This window comes from Schistocerca gregaria, chromosome 6 (assembly GCF_023897955.1).
Source record: "Schistocerca gregaria isolate iqSchGreg1 chromosome 6, iqSchGreg1.2, whole genome shotgun sequence".
Classification (NCBI taxonomy): domain Eukaryota; kingdom Metazoa; phylum Arthropoda; class Insecta; order Orthoptera; family Acrididae; genus Schistocerca; species Schistocerca gregaria.
In genome coordinates this window covers 270,017,009-270,040,725 of record NC_064925.1, presented here as the reverse complement: position 1 = coordinate 270,040,725, position 23,717 = coordinate 270,017,009, and the positions used below count along the sequence as shown (strand labels likewise).

Genomic DNA, 23,717 nt, shown 5'->3' with positions numbered 1-23,717 from the left:
TCAGAATTCTATTATTGTCAGAGATGTCAAGTCACATATTTCTGTGTGTCTTTCAACAGACTAAACAATCAATTCAAATGTACAAAAGTTTAAAAAAAATTACTTCCAGTTTGACGTCCTAACACTTAAATCTATACTGGATGTTAACAAATATCTTCTGTTCAGCAATGTTTTTCCTTACGTTGCTAGTCCATATTTATCCTCTCAACTTCGGCCACCATCAGTTATTTTCCTGCCGAAAAAGCGAAACCCACCTACTACTTAGTCTCGATGCCTAATGTGATTCTCTTAGCATCACCTGGTTTAATTTCATCCCATTTCATTAGACCTGTTTTGCTTTGATTGAAGTTCATCGTTTATACTGCTTTCGAGACGCTCTCCACTCCGTTCACTGCTTTTATAAGTCCTTGGTTGTTTGTGACGGAATTATAATGACATCGGCTAATGTCGAAGTTTTTATTTCTTGTCTCTGAACATTAATTCTTATTCTAATTTTTTCTGTAATTTCCTTTACTACCATTCTAAGCTACATGTGAATAACATCATGGATCGGCATCAATCTTGCCTCAGTCAATTTCCAACCACTGCCTCTCTTTCATATCCCTCCACTCTTAGAAGTGGACTCTGGTTTTTTTAAAGGTTGTAAATATATTTTTCTTCCATGTATTGTACCACTGCTACCTTCTGAATTTAAAAGAGAATATTCCCGTCAGAGCGTAGTCAAAAGCTTTCTTTACGTTTACAGATGTTATCAATGTAGGTGTGCCTTTCCTTACCTAGCTTCACTCCCAGCTCAACGGCGTTGTGTGGAGTGTGGCGCGGGTGGGAGTCGGGGGCTAGGGGTGGGGGGTCAAACAGGAGTACCTGCCGCTGGAAGCAAGTTCATTAGCAGCCGAACTCATAATCTTGAAGAGTGAAACCTTGCTTCGCAATGCGCCTAGCATCCAACGCACTTTCATCTATTGAGTATTCATACGATTTTGAAATTCATCCGTGTTGGTTTTCGAACATTTTTAAACACATTCTAAATTGTCTTTTGAATGAATCGTAAGTTGATTTTTGCATAAGTTCATAGTACACGTGATGTTTCTGCTAGGGTACCTCTGTCACATGTAGAAATAAGACTTTCCCACATACATCACGTGACGGGGGTATACGAGATGGGCTGAGTAAACTCGAATGGATGAATGAACGCGAATAGCTGTTGACTTACGTGGTTGATGTGGTGTGTCAATGGTCATCGTGGTTATAATTACTAGCGAAATCCATAGATTCAGACTACCAGAGTGAATATAAATAAACTAACAGGAATAACAGGTAAAAAGATCACATTATTATCTTCTCAGTGTAGCCAAGGAAATGAAATTTTGACAGAAAGTTTTTAGCAGACCTCTACACTACTAAGTGTCCATTGCACAGTCCCCTATTAGCAGCTGCTTAGATGTGGGTCTAGCAATGCCTTTTTTGCTTTCAATTTTGCCCATGTTCTGCGTAGTCAGTGCATACACAACTTTATTACTATAGCGCGCCCCGCTAAGCACAACAGCGCAGGCGCAGCGCTCGTCCATCTCCGCACTACGAGTTGGCACTGTCTTAGAGACGGACCAAATTCTGCTTCCGCCTATCCGCGTATTAATATGTAACGCAGCCAATGAGATTGCTGCTAACGTAGAACCTTTTCTCCTCGCGGATCACACTTGCGCAGTGATACCTGAACGCTCGTGGTATTATAACAAGTGTACAGACCTCCGATTAGTCAATCTGCATTAGTCTGTACCAGTCTATAGTCAAGTAAGTTTCAGTCTGTGCCTAATACGATTATCATATTCCTGTACATAGCCATGAAGAGAAATGTATAGACACTTTGTCAAGTATCAGAGATATGTGAGAATACGATTAACGTACCAAGACCAAAGGAACTTCAGATTGTCAATTGTACATAGCATCCAGAACCAAGTTAAGTTATTTTTATGCTTGTTATTATTTTAATAAATGTGTGTGAAAATGAATCAAGTTCTGTTTAAAGTTGGTCACCATCAATCTGCTACTCTAAGCGTGCAGGTGGCATTTCTATCATCTGACCAAACGGCAGAAGATAAACACGCCACGATAAGGCCACGAGACATATTGCTGACATTAGCCTACTTCGTTAGAGCGACAAGTCAAATAATCTGATGGTGTGTGTACCGTAGGTCTTACAGTACGCACACCACAGCGCAACTATGCATATGCTTTTTTGAATGCGTAATATCCTGGAAATGAAGGCCGTGAGTTAAACTTATTACTATTCACCTTCTGTGGGAGTCTTTGAGTTACTTAGCACACCACAGGCAGCCAGGTATCGTGAACGTGGTAGAGTAGTGTGTTGAGGTTATTCTGTGAAGTGATTTATGTGCAATACTGTCTGTTGACTGTGACGGAAGCACGCCGATGTTTATCGATGACCACAGACAAAAGTGAAAAGTATCGTATGGAATGCCGCTTCTGAAGATTATTTGAACAAACGTCCGAGATGTGTTACCGTGATCGCCACATATTGGATAATAAGCATGCGATAATATTTCTGTAACGCATAAGATACAGTAAGTTTTGAAGTAGAAAAACTGAGAAGCATAAACCACAAATTTATGAAAAGTGTACATAAAAACTGTGGACGAACATTCATGTTATGGCGATTTAAAAGCCCAACTAAGGACACTGAAATCTGAAGAAAAGGAGTGTTGGGGTAATTGTAACTCCTCTTCAATGTACTAAAATGGAAATGAAGCCTTCTTTCAAGTGGATTCTAGTGTCTATGAAATTTCCTAATTTCTCGAGTCTGAGGTCATTAATCTTCGTATTATATTTCATGATTAAATGCAAATGGTACATTAAAAGTAAATTAACCTTCACATAAAGACTAAGAAGCTCCCTTAAGCATTTACAGTTTCAGCAATAATCACTTTTAATTTAATTTATTCATTCTCTTTCCGTTAATCTAGTATATAAGCGAATTGCTTGGATATTGAATGAATCATAAAAATACATGAGAACATTACTTGTAGCCGTTAACAGATACAAATTGTAAAATTATGTACGAAGAAAATCTGTTAATAATTAGGACCTTATGCATTTGCTGCAGTGAAAAGAGGTATAAAGCAATCAAATACGAGGTTTAGAATTTTAATAGGGGCCACTATTTATTTTCAGCTCGTACAAAACAGAAACGTGTTTCAAAGTTTTACTGACCTTCAAACTAGTCACCACCATTGTGTATAACTCGTAACCAGCGATGTGGAAGTCGTAAGATACTCTTAGCAGTGCCAGTTACTTTGACAGTTGAGCGGAGCGGTGCGAATGCCGTCAAGTGGTTCCTTCAATTCAGAAATCGAGATGAACTCACGATGACTTACGTTAGGAATGCAGTAGGTGATATAACACTTAGCAGTACCATCAGTCAAACAAATCAGTAACAGCTTGCACTGTACTTGCTTGAGCATTGTCCTGCAACATGATTAGGTCCTGCAGAAATTGTCGTCACTTCAGTCCCAATGCTGTTCATTTATGGAACACAACCTACGACCAGATTAGAGACAGAAGTGATGGCGCTTTCTGCAGGACCTGACCATTTTGCAGGACAATGCTGAAGCACGTACAGTGCAAGCTGTTATTGATTTGTTTGACTGATGGGGCTGCTAAGTGCTGCACCAGCGACTGCACTCCTCTGACGTACGACCTCGTAAGTTGAATTCGATTTCTAAACTGAGGGAAACACTTCACGGCATTCGCTTCAGAACTGCTGCAACTTCGTCGGGAAATAGACTGCGCCGCTCGAACTGTCAACACACCTGTCACTGCTAAGAGTGTCCTACGACTTCAGCATCGCTGGCAACGGGTTATCCACAATGCTGGTGACTACTTTGAAGGTCAGTAAAACTTTGAAACACGTATCTACTTTGTACAAGCTGTATACAAATAGTTGCCACTATTAAAGTTCCAACCCTCGTAATTAATTTTATTTCACATTATAAGTTACAAATTTTATAGCACTGAAATTCTATGGTTTGAAACTAAGAATAAATAATTCAGGTGTGTATAAGTGTCTAGTTATTAGCTAACAAAATTTTACTGCCACCTTTATCGCTGCAGTTTTCCAAGCAGAAAAACGTTGTCGTCACTTTGTATTTCTCGTACCTCTGGTGTTTACATAATGCAAACGCAACACCAAGTTCCAAGCCAATGAGGCGATTTATAGCAGACTGCTTGCGTGATGAGGAACGTTTGAACACGCGAACGTCCGAGCGTACATACGTTCATTCCACAAATTTTTGTGCTTGCCCTGTTCTTTCCTTGCGTCCGCGACTACTCATGACGAGAGAGGGATCCTTTGAACATATCTTCCGTTCTATCTCTGAATAGTGCGAAAACGCGTTGTACGATCACGTAGTAACGCGTAACCGGAGAGTAAACGTAGGATAATTAAAGCGGTGATTCAGCTAGGGTTTGTGAAGTTCACCGGAGAATACGTTTTGACAATGGTAGAAATAGTTATAGGATTAGCGAAGACAAGATTGTTTATTAGAACAAGGAAAGAGATGAAATGGAGACATCACAGAAATTACATGGAAGAATATAACGATTTCAATATATATAAACTATTCGTACTACCACTTTCGATCTCATGCTTGAGAAACTGGAGCGTTTTTATGAAATGTGAACATAAAAACTTTTGCTTGTCGTAGACCTAATAGACATTTGATATTGGTATTTCGTGAATTATATTCTGTCAGCTACCTTTGTAGCGCAGCACAATATTCCAACTAGGAGCGAACTTTGAGAAGTAACTGCTAAGTGCTTTCGTGTTTGAGAACATTCCCCTGATCATTGGAAGCAGTCTGTTAAAAAACGCCTTTCCACGAAAAATATCATATATGAGCACTACTCACTGAATACGTTCCGCCTTAAGCGGAACTGCTATTACGATACATTTTCGTTTCTTTACATTCAAGTTACAGCCATTAAAATGCTGGGAAGCTCGAGACACATAATGCTGTTATGAAGACACCGAGATTAGTTACTCTGTGAATCATACTCTCCATAAGTATTAGGAAATGCACGCTATGATTTACACGCGCATGGGACGTCTTATCTCAACAAGAGAAGAAGCATCCACACATTTTAGTTTGCACTAGCATCATTGCACATCTTTATTATAATTGTGAACTACGTTAACACATGACAGATGTCACTTCATATCGTTCGTTGCGCTATGAAAGATTGATTGCTACCTAATATTCCGGAAGTCCAAGTCATATCAAGTTCCTATAGATTCGTAGGCCAAAATTTGGTATCATAAGTGGATTATTTTTGGGGCATTAATAATGATAACATAATGATAGGTACTTGGGCTGTGGTCAGACAGGTAATAGGCGGATTTCACTATTCGCAGAATTATTTAATAAATAAAGTCTGATTCTCAAACTGTGCAGACCAATACCCACTGTATCTGCTAAATGCTGCCCTTCTTGTTTTGAAACATACGTCTTATTTTTATTCATGCAAATATGCCCCAACTACCAGATTATTTTATAACATTACATAATGAAACAGATAATTTCATATGCATCTGTAACAGAACAGAATGTTGGAGAAGGGTTCAAAGACGCTACTGCTCTTCTTCCTTGAAATTTCGTAGAATGGCGAAGAATGAGTAAGACACATTAAGAACCTGTAAAAGAAGAAAATTGTCATAAGAGAATAGCTCCCACGTTTACTTGATTATTTGCTAGTACCTACAACAGAGGCTATTTTTATGTGTCGCATGTCTGTACTAGCTTAAAGTTATGTATACTGGGAACCAAACAACGAAAACGTAATGAAAATTCTAAACCAAAGTGGCGCTGATGCTGAAATTAACAGTTTATAAATCCTGGAGGAAAAAAGCACACATAAAATATCGGTGCTCTGACATTATATCCTACATCCGATGACCATACTGCCACACAATCATGGAATGATTCACTACATTAAAATATTAACTAATAAATAATAATTCATGTTGTGGCAAAGTTTTCTGTCAACATATTTACGCCCAGACGATTATAGAGAATAATGTAAAATAAGAAATTTATGATGGATGTATGTTCCGTCTTTGCATCTAAATGAGAGGCAGTGTGCTTCCTGATACACACCTTTCTCTTGATGAAGCATCTTCAGTGGCCCATAATACGTATTTGTTCTCACACATGTAACAAATGCATTATGCAGCAGTTACAAGTATGTTAATATGATACGTTTTCTCATCTCACTCACTTGCATTTCAGGTTAGAAACAACATTTGAAGCACAAATTATGAGAGTTTGGTATTGGTATTACTTACGACTTCCAATGTTGTTAGTTCATGCGTGTCTTCCTGCAAATGTGTTTATTCGGCCTCCATACTCCAGATGACCGGTATTCAGTGTCTTGCCACGCATATTGATTACAATACTTCACTTGCCGTTCTCACTGTATACCCGTATGTGTGTTTACAGATTGCAGTGTTGCCCACCGTCGTTATGTTTTTATCTTTCATCTTCTGTTTGAGTTGTGGCTTAATGTTTTACCATTTCTTGCCTGTGCATGTATGCGCGCGCATGTGTGTGTGTGTGTGTGTGTGTGTGTGTGTGTGTGTGTGTGTGTGTGTGTGTGTGAGAGAGAGAGAGAGAGAGAGAGAGAGAGAGAAAGAGCGAGAGAGATTGAGGGAGTTTTGGTATGTGTTAGTTATTCTTTGATTCTTTGTGAAAATGGTTTCTTCTGTATGTGTGTGTGTGTGTGTGTGTGTGTGTGAGAGAGAGAGAGAGAGAGAGAGAGAGAGTGAGAGAGAGAGGGGGGGGGGGAAAGATAGTTATTAATTATTTAGTCTCATTATGCTTTACATTTACTTTTGTTATTGTCTTAGTGCTTAACATGATCAATTACTTTCTTCCGTATTGCAAGGGCTTTGTAAAGTGTGGAGTTTATGTTGTAATTGCTCTCACTAGGAATTTTCTTGTCCTCCCCATGCTGTGTGGTTGATGGCCATGTCGTTTTAGGCGTTCAGCAATCGCAGAAAGGTTATTTTCGTACTATCAGCTTCTCGTATGTTCTTTACGCCTGATTTTGAAGTTCCTGCCTGTCATTCCCAGATACACTAACATTCTCAACAAACCTGCTTCTTGGTATTTACCTGGTTTGTATATTGCTGTTTCTAATTGTGACAGTAGTGTGTTTGCTGGTTCTGTAACAATGTGTAACACTAGTATATTCCCAATCTGTATGTTGATTCTTGGTTGTATGTTACAGTGATCCATTCATTTCTGTTAGTCATGTCAGCAGTGTTACTGTTTTGTGTTTTTGTGTGTATTATGGCGTCTCTATTGTTTTTGGGGTTCTGTGGTGTTTGCGTTCTCCCCTTGTTTTCATTTTTCTTTACTTTTGTTTTAAATTTTTTCTCAAGTATTTGTACTGTGTGCGTGTTACAACCATTAATCGTGGCTATTAGTTTTATTGGTTGTAATTGTTTCTCGTATTTCTCTTTGCTGAGTGGAGTATTATTTCGTCTGGATAACCTGTGACATACAGTTGCCAATTTGTGATTTTGTGGGTGGCTGAATGAGGCTTGCATAATTGTGACAGTGGCTGCTAGCTTATGCTATTTAACATATACAAAACATGTCATCACACAGAATAGCAATTTTACTAAAGAGACAACGGTTACACATTGCTTGCAGAACAAGAAAGACATTCCAATCACATTTGCAAACAACAGTAGATAAACTAGATAAATATCAGAGAGCAAGTATATTCAATTTAGAATTTCAAGAAACTGAATCAGTGCATCAGGGAATGACAAGCTAGTACTTTAGAATTATGTATAAAGGAGCTGGAAGTACGAAAATAGCCATACAGAAGGTGCTGAATGTCTAATATGGACATGAACCACCCAACATGAAACAGAACATGAAAATTATTAGAATTAACAACTGCTACCAAATACTTCTGACAATACAGGAAAACTTGCAAATACAAAGAGCTCTAGCAATAAAAAGGAATTTATTAATGACCAAATCAAGACAAGCAATAGTTCACTAATCACATTAGCCACTAAAAAAATAACAGACATAAATGTAAAACACAACCAGACTAAATAATTAATTATTCCACCCCCTCCTCTCTCTCTCAATATCTCTCTCTTTCACACACACAAACGCACGCACAGCAAATGAGCACACAAACCAATATCGGAAGATAAACATACAGCACAGTTGTTAACACTATACACTGTAAACACATAAAAATTCAATACACGGTGAACAGTGCAAGCGCAGTGTTGTAGTAAGTGATGGCCACAAAACACCGATAACTGGTCATCTGACACAACTTTATCTCCAGATGACACATATGAACTAACATTATTGGAACTCATGAGTAATACCTAACAACACTTAATGTCATGACACTTTTGCTGCAGAATTTGTTTCTAGCCTGAAAAACAAGAAAGGAAAAGAGAAAAAAGTTATACAGCAACAGTCTTGCAACTACTACATAATGTACTTATTATATACATAAAAACAATGATTTATTAGAGGCTACTGAAAACGTTTCATAAAAAACTGCAAAATGTGTAAGGCAAAAAACAATCTGCGTTTCATTTACTTGCCAAGATGGATCTTATATCCATGACTTTTAAAGCAACTAGGAACGATGTAATATGGAAAAAATGACAATAAAACATTTGTGGTCAAGTTATTAATATCATTTCATACCTTTAGATTTAAAAGCACATATTTGTTAAAAGAATTATGGGTACTCAGTGACTCTCTGTGAAATGCGTAAGAGAGAGCTGTTACTTTTGATATAAAATGTTGAAGGGGTCAGAATTAGTTTATCGAGATCTATAGTGCCTAATGTTGGAGAAATACGTATCATAACGTTTCCGACTTTGATAAAGGTTGGATTGTAGCCTATCGCGATTGCGGTTTATCGTATCACGACATTGCTGCTCGCGTTGGTCGAGATCCCATTACTGGTAGCAGAATATGGAATCGGTGGGTTCAGGAGGGTAATAAGGAACGCCGTTCTGGATCCCAACGGCCTCGTATCACTAGCAGTCGAGATGACAGGCTTCTTATCCGCATTGCTGTAACGGATCGTGCAGCCACGTCTCGATCCCTGAGTAAAGAGATTGGGACGTTTGCAAGACAATAACCATCTGCACGAGTAGTTGGACGACGTTTGCAGCAGCATGGGAAATCAGCTCGGAGACCATGGCTGCGGTTATCCTTGCCGCTGCATCACAGACATGAGCGCCTGCGATGGTGTACTCAACGACGAACCTGGGTGCACGAATAGCAAAACGTCACGTTTTCGGATGAATTCACGTTCTCTTTACAGCATCATGATGGTCGCATCCGTGGTTGGCGACATCGCGGTGAACGCAGATTGGAGGTGTGTATTCGTCATCGCCATACTGGCATATCACCCGGCGTGATGGTCGTTACATTTCAGATGTGTTACGACCCCTGGCTCTAGCCTTCATTCTATCTCTGCGAAACGCTACATTTCAGCTGGATAATGCACGACTGCATTTTGCAAGTCCTGCACGGGCCTTTCTAGAAACAAAATATGTTCGATTGTTGCCCTGGCCAGCACATTCCCAGATCTCTCACCAACTGAAAACATCTGGTCGATGGTGGCCGAGCAACTGGCTCCTCACAATACGCCGGTCAGTACTCTTGATGAACTGTCACATCGTGTTGAAGGTACATGGGCTGCTCTACCTGTACACGCCATCCAATCTCTGTTTGACTAGATGCCAAGGCATATTAAGGCCGTTATTACGGCCAGAGGTGGTTGTTCTGGGTACTGATTTCTCAGGATCTATGCACCCAAATTGCGTGAAAATGTAATCACATGTCAGATCTAGTATAATATATTTCTCCAATGAATACCCGTTTTTCATATGCATTTCGTCTTGGTGCAGTAATTTTAATCGCCAGTAGCGCACTGTATAGGGGTTCTGAGTATCTCCAGGCCTACCAATGCTTCTACTTGTCATCTTGTAGGCATCTTTTTAAGGAGTTAGGCAGTTTGATTTTGGATTCATGGTATATTTAATTCTCAATGAAGTTTGTTCTAAATGAAGCACTACAGGCCAAAGGAAAAGATGATGTACATATTTACAACAGTAGAAGAAAACATTACTTTCATTATTCCACATTAATGTTTTACTCAGCACAGATACAGGCGCATAATGGTACCGCATAACGTTTGATCACCTACTGAATAGTGTAAAATGTGTGGCAGAGAACGCAATAAAATCTCAAACAAAACTGAATAATTTTCCCCTCATCAAATCTTCCAATTCAAGGGACAAATTTCTGTTTATGTTAAATGTAAAATGTAATGTGTAGGAAATACTAAAGGAAAAATAAAAATAGCATCCAAATGGTGAGCATGCAGCCATATTTACACACGAATATATTTTGTCATGATAAAATGACACATTCCACATTACACTGATTAATCTTATAACTGATCCATGCAACACAGAACTAACTAGCTACAGAACCAATTTCTCTGTGAGGTGGAAGGAAAACAAAATAACGTCTCTTGTTCTCTAACTATCATTAGTTGTCACACGTCAAGGATACCTAAGTAAATGAAGTTGTTTGGAAGTGTTTGTGATAGAGTTATGTCTGCTGTACACCGAACCACGCCGTTGCCACCGCCGTTCTGCTATAGGGCAGTTAAACAACGTTCCTGAAACAAAGAGTGACTCTACTCACCGCGACAAAGGACTCCCTGGAGAGGGGGAAGAACCCACCGGCCGTGATGCACAGCGGTCGCTGAGCGCGGTGCATGAGCAGCAGCAGTGACCGTTTGATGGGGAGAGGACACCCCTGCAGTGACGTCACAGCGCTGTACGCCGCCATGGCTAGGTTCTCGCTCTGTACAGGACAACAGCACCCACAGGTACGTTATTGTGACTATCCACGACAATCGTATGGAATAGCTTCACACATTTAAATATCCTAAACCAGTTCATAACTATTTCACATTATGGTTTAAGCATTAGTAGCTACTATTTCACATCGTCAGAAACACAAAAACAGATTTTAAAAATCGTCATCTCGTCACTACATTACTACTACTCTTGTTCAAACAATTGAATTTGTGTCTGATGATATACCTTGTGGCAGACTACGAATGTTGAAGAGAAAGGTTCCCATATAGGTCATGTGGTTTGTAGTTGACCTGAATAAGACCCCATTTCCGTCTGAATCAGTTGGTAGAACGAGTTATTTTTCCAGTTGGCACATGTACTTCTGACTTATTCATTGTGCAGCAAGGAGTATTCTCATATTAATCTTTCCTGAAGATCAAAAATAGTTTGCTGGCCAGAGGCTTGAATCCATACCTTTTGCAGTTCTCATGCATTAACTAACCTATTCATGTCACAAGCCTACAATCTATCCATGTAAGAAGGTGGAGGGGGAATAGTGAGACAGATGGAGTTCTGACGGGAGCTCTGAAGTGTTGTTTTGAGGACAAAGTTCCAGTAACATGGAGTTCATCCCACTCTGACTCAAACTCAAGAAGAAGCATCAACAAAACAAGCTGATTATAGTGACTTAATTTTCAAATTTCCGTTCATTAATATAGAGTGATGGCTATTCACTCAAGAGGTAATGATTCACCGAATTATAGCCAGTCTATTTTTCCCCTGCCTTGTCCAACGTATTCAGAGGAACGAGTTGTTATTCTGGATCTAGCAGTGTTAATGATAGAAACCCATCCTCTTCCCCCTCCCAACCAACAACAGACAAAATTTCTGTACCTCATCTGTCTACTTCCAGTGTTATCCCATGTGATAGTGCGAGAATTTTTTAGGAAGGTTTGCGATTCGTGTATGTGAGGAGAGACGTGTGTGCCACCTGATATTCACCGGATATGGGAAAATGCCTAAGGCTACATCTATATTGGATCAATATTTTCCTGATGCGGTGTACAGGGGTTCTGCGCCCCACGGATGTTTTTAAGTTGGCCTCTGCTGGAGAGGAGCATTCTCCTCAATAAGAGACTTCATCTACAACTGCATCTACGTGCGTACATTGCTATTCACAATAAAGTGCCTGGCAGAGTATTCAATGAATTTACAGCCTTCAGATATGTATGACTTACCGCGTAATCGAAATTTAGCGGATTTCTTTAAGTAATCATGTGAATAACTTCACACTTTTCTTTATTCAGGGTTAATTGCCACTTTTCGCACCACACAGATATCTTATCTAAATAATTGTGCTATTCTTTTTGGTCACCTGATGATTTTACAAGACGGTAAAGGACAGCATCATCCGCAAACAATCTAAGATGACTACTAAGATTGTCTCCTATGTCGGTTAAATAGATTAAGAACAATAGGGGGCCATGACACTTCCTTGGGGAAGTTTCTGTTTTAATCGATGACTTTCCGTCTATCACTACGAACTGTGACCTTTCTGACAGGAAATCACGAATCCAGTCGCACAACTGATGCGATTTTCCAGAGGCACACAGTTTGGTTAGAAGACGCTTGTGAGGAACGGTGTTGAAAGCCTTCTGGATATCTAAAAACATGGAATCAATTTGACGTCCCCTGTCGGTAGCACTCATTACTTCAAGAGTATAAAGAGCTAGTTGTGTTTCGTAAGAACGATATTTTCTGAATGAGTGCTGACAACGTGTCAATAAATCGATTTCTTTGACGTACTTCATAATGTCCGAACAGAGCATGCGTTCCAAAACCCTACAGTATATCGACGTTAGTTATATGGGACTGTAATTTAACGGATTACGCCTACTTCCCTTTTTGGGCACTGGTGTGACATGAGATATTTTCCAGTCTTTAGGTACAGATCTTTCTGTGAGGAAGCAACTGTATATAATTGCTAAATACGAAGCCATTGTATTAGCATACTCTTAGACGAATTTGACTGGTATACAATCTGGACTGGAAGCCTTTCTTTTATTAAGTGATTTAAGCTGCTTCGCGACGCCTTGGATATCTATTTCTTATATTTCTCATCTTGACCATTCTTCTTGATTGGATTTCAGGAATATTTACTTGGTCCTCTTTGGTGAAGGAGTTTCGGAAAATCGTGTTTAATAATTCTGCTTTAGTGGCACTGTCATCAGTGACTTCACCGTTGTTATCGCGCAGTGAAGGTATTGATTGTGTCTTGCCACTGGTGTGCTTTATGTATGACCCGAATCTCTCTAGACAAATGGTGTACATACATCAGTTTAGCAAAGATAAATTTACAAGACAGGCCGGCCGCGGTGGTCTCGCGGTTCTAGGCGCGCAGTCCGGAACCGTGCGACTGCTACGGTCGCAGGTTCGAAACCTGCCTCGGGTATGGATGTGTGTGATGTCCTTAGGTTAGTTAGGTTTAAGTAGTTCTAAGTTCTAGGGGACTGATGACCACAGCAGTTGAGTCCCATAGTGCTCAGAGCCATTTGAACCATTTTTACAAGACAGTTTTCTGAAACCTTCCAATGTTTCTGAAATTACCCAGAAAAAATCATGGACTATTACCATATGGTTGTAGAAATATTGGACCAAATTTTTGAAGGCGTAAATAACGATATGACTGGTAAGAAGAGCAGGTTTGAGATCCGAGCAATTAAGTGGCTGCGTGGAGGAACTAGCTGAGAGGTACACCATAGTAATCAGAGACACCCAACTAAAAGTAGCAGTTACCGAAGCTGTGACATGGCAGAAAATATGCGGCAACACTGTTAGAAGAAGAAACGTGTCAGTAAAAGGGAAGTCTGTGAGATCAGTGATAATCTGTGGCTACAAGCCACCGCCGAGCGGACGGTTGTATATGATTGTTAATTATGGAGCTAATGCATCAGCATACTACGAAATGAACCTAATTGGTGAACAGTTTGGACCAGAAGACTTGCTTTTATTAAGTGATTTATGTTGTTTCACTACTCCGAGGATATTTACTTCTACGTTACACATGTTGGCAGCTGTTCTCGATTCCAATTCTGCAATATTTACTTCGTCTTCTCTTGTGAAGGCATTTCGAAAGGCAGTGCTTAGTAACTCTGCTTTGGCAGCACTGTCTTCGATGGTATCTCCATTGCTATCGTGAAGAGAAGACATTGATTGTTTCTTGCTGCTAACATACTTCGCATGCGACCAGAATCGCTTCGGAATTTCTGCCAGGTTTCGAGACAAAGTTTAGTTGTGGAAACTTTATAAACATCTCGCATTGAAGTCCGCTCTAAATTTCAAGCTTCTGTAAAAGATCGCCAATCTGGGGGATTTTGCGTAAGTTTAAATTTGGCATTTTTGTTTCGTTGTTTCTGCAACTGTGTTCTGACGCGTTTTATGTACCAAGGAGGATCAGATCCGTTGTTTGTTAATTTATTTGGTATAAATCTCTCAATTGCTGCCGATGCTATTTCTTTGAATTCAAGCCACATCTGGTCTACAGATATATTATTAATTTGGAATGAGTGGAGATTGTCTCTCAGGAAGGCGTCAAGTGAATTTTCATCTGCTTTTTTGAATAGGTATATTTTTCGCTTATTTTTCAAGGATTTGGCGATTACAGTATTCAATCATGCTACCACAGCCATGTGTTCACTAATCCCTGAATCGTTTTGTTGCTCGTTATTAACTCAGGATTATTTGTTGCTAACAGGTCAAGTGTATTTTCACAGCCGTTACTAGGCGCGTGGTTCACGAACTAGTTGCTCGAGCTAATTTTCAGCGAATGCGTTTTGCACAATTTCGGATGATATTTTATGCGTACCTCCGGAATTATACATGTATTTTCTCCAACATATCGAGGGCAAGTTGAAGTCACCACCAACTACTATCGTATGATTCGGGTACGTGTTTGAAATCAAACTCAAGTTTTCTTTGAACCTTTCAGCAACTGTATCATCTGAATTGGGAGGTCGGTAAAAGGATCCAATTATTATTTTATTCCGGTTGCCAACAATGACCTCTGCCCATACTAACTCACAGGAAGTATCTACTTGAATTTCGCGACAAGTTAAACTACTTCTGAGAGCAACAAACACGCCTTCGTCAATCGTGTTTAGCCTATCCTTTCGGAACACCGTTAGGTTCTTCGCAAATATTTCGGCTGAGTTTATATCCGGCTTTAGCCAGCTTTCAGTGCCCTCAGTACTAGTTTTGTATAAATGTACTGGAAATTTAATCAGTAGCTTGATTCTCGTTTAAATGGGAGAAAATATCAAGAGCTACCAGAACAAGAAATGTACAGTACTACGTCAGCGCGTTACTTGACTTGTATCAGTTTTGCAGTAGATGGCAAGAAGTGGGGTATTTGGTAGGTCCTAAGTATCATACTATAATCTTAGGCATTTGTGAACATAAAGCCATAAACTTATAAATCGATTTGTGATTGAATTATAGAGGTATTCTTCATTAAATTCGTCAACTTACATGCCCAGTTTTCGTCATTGACGGGAAGTATAAACTTTTTGCTGCTGTAACATGAAGACATCAGCGACTGAGGCTCACAAAATGCTGAGTAAGACCTATGGTAAGACATTTATTAGTTACAGTGCAGAGAATGATTTCAACGTTTCAACAGCGGTGACTTTGACGTAGAAAACCGGCATTGGAGATGGAAGAGAGAAAATTGTCGAAGTTAGAGAAATTGTTGGAAGCAATCACGGGAGATCATTATCAAGTACTGAGGCGAGCACTGAAAGACAAGCTGCCTCAGTACAGCGACAGACATGAAAAGGTGATCTACGGCATGACAGTGCTTGACCTCATTACACTAAACCCGTAAAAACATACTTGGAAATATTGAAATGGGAAGTCCTATTACAGCACCCACCGTATTCTACAGACACTGCTCCCTGTGACTACCACGTTTCTCGATCATTGGCGTACGGCCTGGCTGACCAGCACCTCTGATCATATGAACAAATGCAAAATGAGGTCGATTCATGGATGTTCTCAAAAGACGCCCGGTTCTTCCGCCACGGGATTCGTATGCTGACGTAAGAAAGTAATGGCCATCGATGGACAATACGTTGAATCGTACGTTGTTTGTAAGTTTTTCACAACAAAGCCTCGAACTTTGACAATAACCTGTGGAAGCAAAATTGTAAACCTAGTATTACTTTATACTCGTGCTTGTTAAAATACACTCCTGGAAATGGAAAAAAGAACACATTGACACCGGTGTGTCAGCCCACCATACTTGCTCCGGACACTGCGAGAGGGCTGTACAAGCAATGATCACACGCACAGCACAGCGGACACACCAGGAACCGCGGTGTTGGCCGTCGAATGGCGCTAGCTGCGCAGCATTTGTGCACCGCCGCCGTCAGTGTCAGCCAGTTTGCCGTGGCATACGGAGCTCCATCGCAGTCTTTAACACTGTTAGCATGCCGCGACAGCGTGGACGTGAACCGTATGTGCAGTTGACGGACTTTGAGCGAGGGCGTATAGTGGGCATGCGGGAGGCCGGGTGTACGTACCGCCGACTTGCTCAACACATGGGGCGTGGGGTCTCCGCAGTACATCGATGTTGTCGCCAGTGGTCGGCGGATGGTGCACGTGCCCGTCGACCTGGGACCGGACCGCAGCGACGCACGGATGCACGCCAAGACCGTAGGATCCTACGCAGTGCCGTAGGGACCGCACCGCCACTTCCCAGCAAATTAGGCACACTGTTGCTCCTGGGGTATCGGCGAGGACCATTCGCAACCGTCTCTATGAAGCTAGCCTACGGTCCCGCTCACGGTGTTCTTATTTCAATTTCCAGGAGTGTATGTTTTCACAAGCAGCCCTCACATTTTATGCACTACTGCACTCGTCTCCGTAATGAATTAAGAAATCTATAGAAACATCAAGATTATCTCGTAAATACTGGCACCACTGTATAATTCTCTGCTTCATTTCTCTAGATGTATCAACGGGAGTGCTGCACACTTCACTTTTAAAAAGACTCCACACAGATTACTTTTAAAGATCTTATCAAGAGGCCCTTACTTTTAAGGGAAGCAAGGGGTCGTATGGGCGTCAAATAATATATAGTTTGTGGGGGAAAACTATTCTAGAACCTCAGAGTATGCATAATTGCAGAATAAAATCTTTCCATCATACACTGAAGTGACTAATGTCATATGAATCCGATATGCACATATAGAGATGGATGTAGTATCACGTATAGAAAGTATAAAACTGCAATGCGTTGACGGAGCTGTATTTGTATTCAGATGATTAACGTGAAAATGTTTCTGATGTGTCTATAGCCGCACGACGTGAATTAAGAGACTCTGAACGCGGAATAGAAGTTGGATCGAGAAGAGTGGGACATTCACTTTCGGAAATCGTTACAGAATTCAGTATTTCGGGATCCACAGAGTCAAACGGTGCAGAGAATACCAAATTTCAGGCATTGCCTCTCACCACGGACAATGCAGTGGCCGACAGCCTTCCCTTAACTATTGAGGGCAGCGGCGTTTCCGTAGAGTAGTCACTGCCAATAGACAAGCAACACTACGTGAAACAACATCAGATATCAATGTTGGACTACGACGAATCTGTAAGACAGTGTCGCAAAATTTGTCGTTAATGGGCCCATTGCAGTAGAAGACTCAACGCCAGCACCCTCGCTGACAGCACAACATCGACTGCTGAGCCTCTCCTGTGTTCGTGATCATGTTGCCTGGACCCTGCCCGATGCAAAACCGTCATCTGGTAAGATGAATCCCGATTTCAGTTTGTTAGAGCTGATGGTGGGTTTTCTAGAGTGGCACAGACCACACAAAGACGTGGCCCAAGTCGTCAACAGGGCACTGTGGAAGCTGGCGGTGGCCCCATAACGGTTTTGGGTGGTTTTTATATGGAATGGACTGGGTCACCTGGTCCAATTGAATCGATCATCGACTGGAAATGTTCGGCAACTCACAGATTATTTTCAGCCATTCATGAACTTCACGTTCCCAAACAGCTATTTTTATGGTTGACAATGCGCCCTGTTAACAGGCCACAATTGTTTGCGATTGGTTTGAGGAACATTCTGGACAATTTGAGTTAATGGTTTGGCCACCGGGATCTCCAAGCATGGGACGTAATCGAGAGACGAGTTCGTATGCAAAACTCAGTACTGGTAACAATTTCCCAGTAAAGGATGGCTCAACATTTCTGCAGAAGATTTCCAGGGACTTCTGAGGTCCATGCCAAGTCGTGTTGCTGCACTTCTCCAGGCGAAAGTAGGTCAATCTCAATGTTAGGAGTATCCTATGACTTTTTTTCACTACGACGTTAAAGGTCTTGGTTTCATATCAATTGGAAACAAATGAACTATATAGAGTATCTTGAGGTGTTTCCCAACTAAACAATTGATGCGTAGCCCTGGCCTGTTTGGCAGTGTGTGTGTGTGTATGTGTGTGTGTGTGTGTGTGTGTGTGTGTGTAGTCAGTGGGCAGGGCTATGAAGACACTTCGCAGAAACTGTGACGCGCCATAAAGCCAAATGATCATGCATGTTATCGGAAAGAATTAGCTTGTGTAAGTAGGCTGTTTAGGTTTTTTTATTGGTAACGCCGCTGCCACGTAGCGCTCCGTATGAAAATCACTGTCTGTGCTGTGTGCAGTCAGTGGCTGATTGGCATTGTTGTAATACTCGCCATTGTAGTGTTGGGCAGCTGGACGTTAGCAGCGCGTAGCGTTGCGCAGTTGGAGGTGAGCCGCCAGCAGTGGTGGATGTGGGGAGAGAGATGGCGGAGTTTTGAATTTTGTAAGACTGGATGTCATGAACTGCTATATATATTATGACTATTAAGGTAAATTCATTGTTTGTTCTCTATTAAACTCTTTCATTTGCTAACTATCCCTATCGGTAGTTAGTGACTTCCGTAGTTTTGAATCTTTTAGTTAGCTGGCAGTAGTGGCGCTCGCTGTATTGCAGTAGTTCGAGTAACGAAGATTTTTGGTGAGGTAAGTGATTTGTGAAACGTATAGGTTAATGTTAGTCAGGGCCATTCTTTTGTAGGGATTATTCAAAGTCATATTGCGTTGCGCTAAAAATATTGTGTGTCAGTTTAAGCACAGTCTTGTAGAATTGTTTAAAGGGGACGTTTCATATGTAGATCCTTAGCCGAGGATTCCTCACTGGAATCTTCTGATTTTTTTTCTTGTAGTTTGTGTAATTACTGTAGCTTTTGTTTATTGCTAGCGCGTAATCGTAGAGAGAATCTCCTCTGTAGTTGTAGTTTTTCATTGCTGTATAGTAAAACAGTTGTGGCATGCATGTAGATTTGCACCAAGTATTTTGCAGCTGCCCTTGCCATTAACTAGATATTATTTTCAGTGCTACGTTAATGTGTTCTCTTATTTTTTCTCTTCAAATTGTGTTTTTGTGTGTAATCGTGTGAAATATTGTGACATAGAAAAATTATACACGACTGTGCTTAAACTGACACACAATATCAATAATCCCTACAAAAGAATGGCCCTGACTAACATTAACCTATACCTTTCACAAATCACTTACCTCACCAAAAATCTTCGTTACTCGAACTACTTCAATACAGCGAGCGCCACTACTGCCAGCTAACTAAAAGATTCAAAACTACAGAAGTCTCTAACTACTGATAGGGATAGTTAGCAAATGAAAGATTTTAATAGAGAACAAACAATGTATTTACCTTAATAGTCATAATATATATAGCAGTTCATAACATCCAGTCTTACAAATTTCAAAACTCCGCCATCTCTCTCCCCACATCCACCACTGCTAGCGGCTCACTTCCATCCAACTGCGCAACGCTACGCGCTGTTAATGTCCAGCTGCCCAACACTACAATGGCGAGTATTACAACAATGCCAGACGTTTCACTTGTTACTTTCGATCGGACGAAGGCTGCGCTTCAGCGAGTTGGTTGAAAAACCGAGCAGTATTATCCGTACAGCCAAGATTGTTCAATGTGCGATTTTCACCTCTTTGGAGACCTGAAGAGAGACATGCGTGAACGTCGGTTTCAGTCGGACGAGGAAGTGTAAGATGGGTGCCGTTCTGGATCCGTCAGCGACAGACTGCGTTCTACAGTTCTGGAACTGATCGTCTCATCTCCCAGTTCGATGTGTGTCCTACAGCGGGTGATGACTACTTCTGAATGGATTCATTGCACGGTCCCGTTGTGGCGGATGTTCGGTTTTCATATCACTGTCCTTCATAAGTTCAGCCATCCAGGGTGGCTGGCACACCGGCCTTCGTCGTTAATCCGCCACCTTTGTCGATAATCCGACAGATACACTCGACCAAGCACCAGCTCAGCTCCCAAGATCCCAGAAGAGGCCTGCTAACGTGCGCTACTATACGGGCAGATCACTTAATTTTTATAATTACCTCACTAATTGTCTAAAACGTATCGCAATAGCATGCTCTAGCTAGACAAAATCTGTAACACTGTCAAATAAAACACAAGAAAGGGAAAAAATATTATCACAAACCGCTTCTCAACGTGACTTACTTCAACTAAGGAGTAAACAAATCAGCCAAAGCATAAAAGTGTTAGGTAAGTTATCCATTGAAATTACTGTTCTGGCTGACGGAAGTTCATTTCTTTTAGGAAAAATTTAAATCTATTACATTTTTGAGACTTCATCCATTCTACTCACTGATAAGGTCTGTGAGAAATATATGAAATAGATTCAAGAGAGTGAAAATACATTGAGGAACTCTACAGTTGTTGCACAAAAGACTCACACGTCATCAAAAGTTTATCGCAAATATGGTACGTGAAACTCACTGACAAAAGCCCCCTAAGTGTCGTTTCTCTCCAGAGGTAATTATAGTTTCTAAGTGTCGTCTCGACCCAAAGGTAATTGTTTTTTAATAGTGTCATAACAAATCAATCGCCTTAAAATAATAGACTCTTCAATTCTTCCAGGCAATCGACCAGACAGACATTTATCATCGTTCCGCTTTCACATCATCCCCATTATTACGGGGTCTATGTGATTGTGAATAGTAGTTGATTAACAGATAGATGTTTTTCTGGCAGTAAAATGGATTTGTGGCAACTCAGACACAGTTTTTTTTGTTTTCTACTTGGCTCATTGTATAGAAATATTTTAAGTAGGAATCTGTGCAGTTGTGATTATTTTTAAAACGTCTGATGTACTCAAATGCCTCATATGAAAATGAATTACTGAAAGTGTAAGGTATGCAGTTTCATGCATTCCTTAACATGCTTCCTTCTATGAACTAAAATGTATTCGGAAATGACGTTTGGTGATGAATTAACGCTGTGTGATTTCTCATGTCAGATTATTTTCTGTTATTTACTCACTTCTGTAATAAGGTCGTCCCCAAACCAGCAGTAAATGAAGAGCTCAGCCAGCATAGTAGACAAGTAACAGCCAAACTTTCCGACCTGCTGCATACCGTCCGCACTCTGGAACAACATAAAAGGAAATGTTATACAGGCTGAAACGACATTTCATCATCTTTGAACATTATGAGTGTATATGTACAGTGAACAACGAAATGTAAACAAAACTGAAGCTTTGAACTACTATCAAGGTATAGTACTCTTTCAAAATGATTCTGTCTTTATGTTGCACTCAGTTAAGTAAAAAAGAACATACTTGTGTAAAAAAAATCTTTGGTGATTTATAACCAACGGGAAACACGTAAAAACTTATATAAATTTTATATTATATATGCTCGCCCTCAAAAGTGCAGTAATGTGTTACTGATTTGTAACGTGGCTGATCTTCTTTTGAAAGTGATTTGCTAGAGAATGTTCAGAAATGCCACCATAAATGGAAAATTCAGAAACTGCCCAATTCTCAAATTCGTGTGTATCGTAATTATGATTAATGGTGGTACAGTTTCAACAGTTGAGGGAACACGGTCAACATTCACAAGAACAAACAAATGAGCTGTTTAAACAGACACAAGACAAGATACAATGTTTATCAGCTGAACTCTGAAGAAATAAAAAAGGATTATCAACCAATATTTGAGATATTACCAACCGATTACAAGTTTTAGAAATCGACACTGAGCAAATCAAAAACACACAAAAAACCGACCTTTCAGAAATATTGGCGAAAATTAAGAAGGCCTTCCCCTACGAAAAAAAAGAGCAGACTGCATAATTACAAAAGCATGTCAAAGAAATTTCCGAAAAAATTTAAGCCTTACACTTACGACAGAAGTACGGAAAGAACAAAGAAGTAACAGCTCCCAACAAATAGACGAACTATGCACAAAAATGATAGAGATTCCGATGACGACAAAGTGCCTGTGCACTTCACGGAAACAGCCGAATGCTAATGCTTGAAACATTTCAAGGAAAATCAGCAAACAACAAAAGAATGACTATACAACCATAGTCGCAACTTTCGCATATAATCAGTACAAAGCAGTAATGAACTTTAATGATGCAGAAATTAATCTAACAATCTTGGATCAGCATGTTTTAAAATTTGAAATTTGTTAAGTTCCCAAGAAGAAGAGATCAACAGCCTCTGTTTTAAGTGTAACGATTCTTTTCAATGTTCACCCGATTATGTTGACAGTAGTACAGCTTATCATTGCCCAGACATCGACAGTTACGAGACGGTAATCAATTTAAGTACACGAATCTAGCAAAAGATTGAGGAAACAGAGAATGGTGATGAACATGAGAGGAAAGAACACAGCGAAATTTTACAAGAACGTGGGGTAGTGTTTACAGTCGTTAATGAAACAGACAATTTTCAACGAGCGTAAAAATTCATATTGGACAAGACGTTAATATGTTATGGCAGGTATTATGGTGCTCAATGAATGACTTCTTGTAACGTTACTGATATTGAAACGTCACCACTGCTGAAAACGTTGGTCGTAGTTGACAGAAGCCAATATTCCATGACGGTCGCTTGGTCAAACTATTGTTAATGTTTCACTCCAAGAGGAGTTTCTTTTGGTCACTTGTCCCGACTCCAAACACTATTTGACGTTTCACTTAAAGATGAGTGCCTAAAAAGGTGATCATGTTGAGATAAACTGTGAAGTAAATCAGTCTCACAATTACTGCTGGGCATTTTAAAGTTTTCTATATCTACTCCTTCCAGTCGAACTTTTGAATGGTTCCTTCTGGTGTAGTTTCAGCGAATGTCGACAGTAAACAGACACACTTACTATCTTTCCATAACTAGTTCCTGACTTGCGTGTTTTCATTTCTAGTGCAGTACTAGACAGAAATCTTTTTCTTCGTTCTTCACAGTATCAACATTTGGAAGGTGCGCTGGAGAATTATGTTCTTTTAACAGTGAACAAATAGTGTGTGGCTTGGTGAATCATCTATGACAATAGAGGCAGCCTTGTACGGTAATTAGAAGAGTAAACTTGGTGAAACCCACCTTTTACAATTTCTCTGTACAGTATGACAGTTGCATTTCTGTAGGTCCCAAGTGTAGTTCATGGTTCAAATCAAATGGCTCCTAGCAGTAGGGGAGTTAATATCTGAGGTCATTAGTTCCCTAGACTTAGAACTACTTAAACCTAACTAATCTAAAGACATCACACACATCTATGCCCGAGGCAGGATTCGATCCTGCAACCGTAGCAGCAGCGCGGTTCCGGACTGAAGCGCCTAGAACCGCTCGGACACAGTGGCCGACTGTAGCTCATGACCAGGCCTCTTTTTCAACAACTTTTCAGCTCTAAC

At 40.3% G+C, this 23,717-nt stretch overlaps 1 protein-coding gene across 1 annotated transcript in view; it reads right to left on the bottom strand.

Moving 5' to 3' along the window:
• Positions 1–5,644: 5,644 nt before the first annotated feature.
• LOC126278829 (odorant receptor Or2-like) overlaps positions 5,645–23,717 on the bottom strand; it is a 41,055-nt gene continuing 22,982 nt past the window's right edge. Inside the window, exons 4-6 of the mRNA XM_049979105.1 lie at positions 21,348–21,452; positions 10,788–10,949; positions 5,645–5,707 (exon numbers count right to left, since the gene is read on the bottom strand). Of these exons, the coding sequence (XP_049835062.1) occupies positions 5,645–5,707; positions 10,788–10,949; positions 21,348–21,452 (330 nt within the window). The remainder of the gene's footprint in view (positions 5,708–10,787; positions 10,950–21,347; positions 21,453–23,717) is intronic.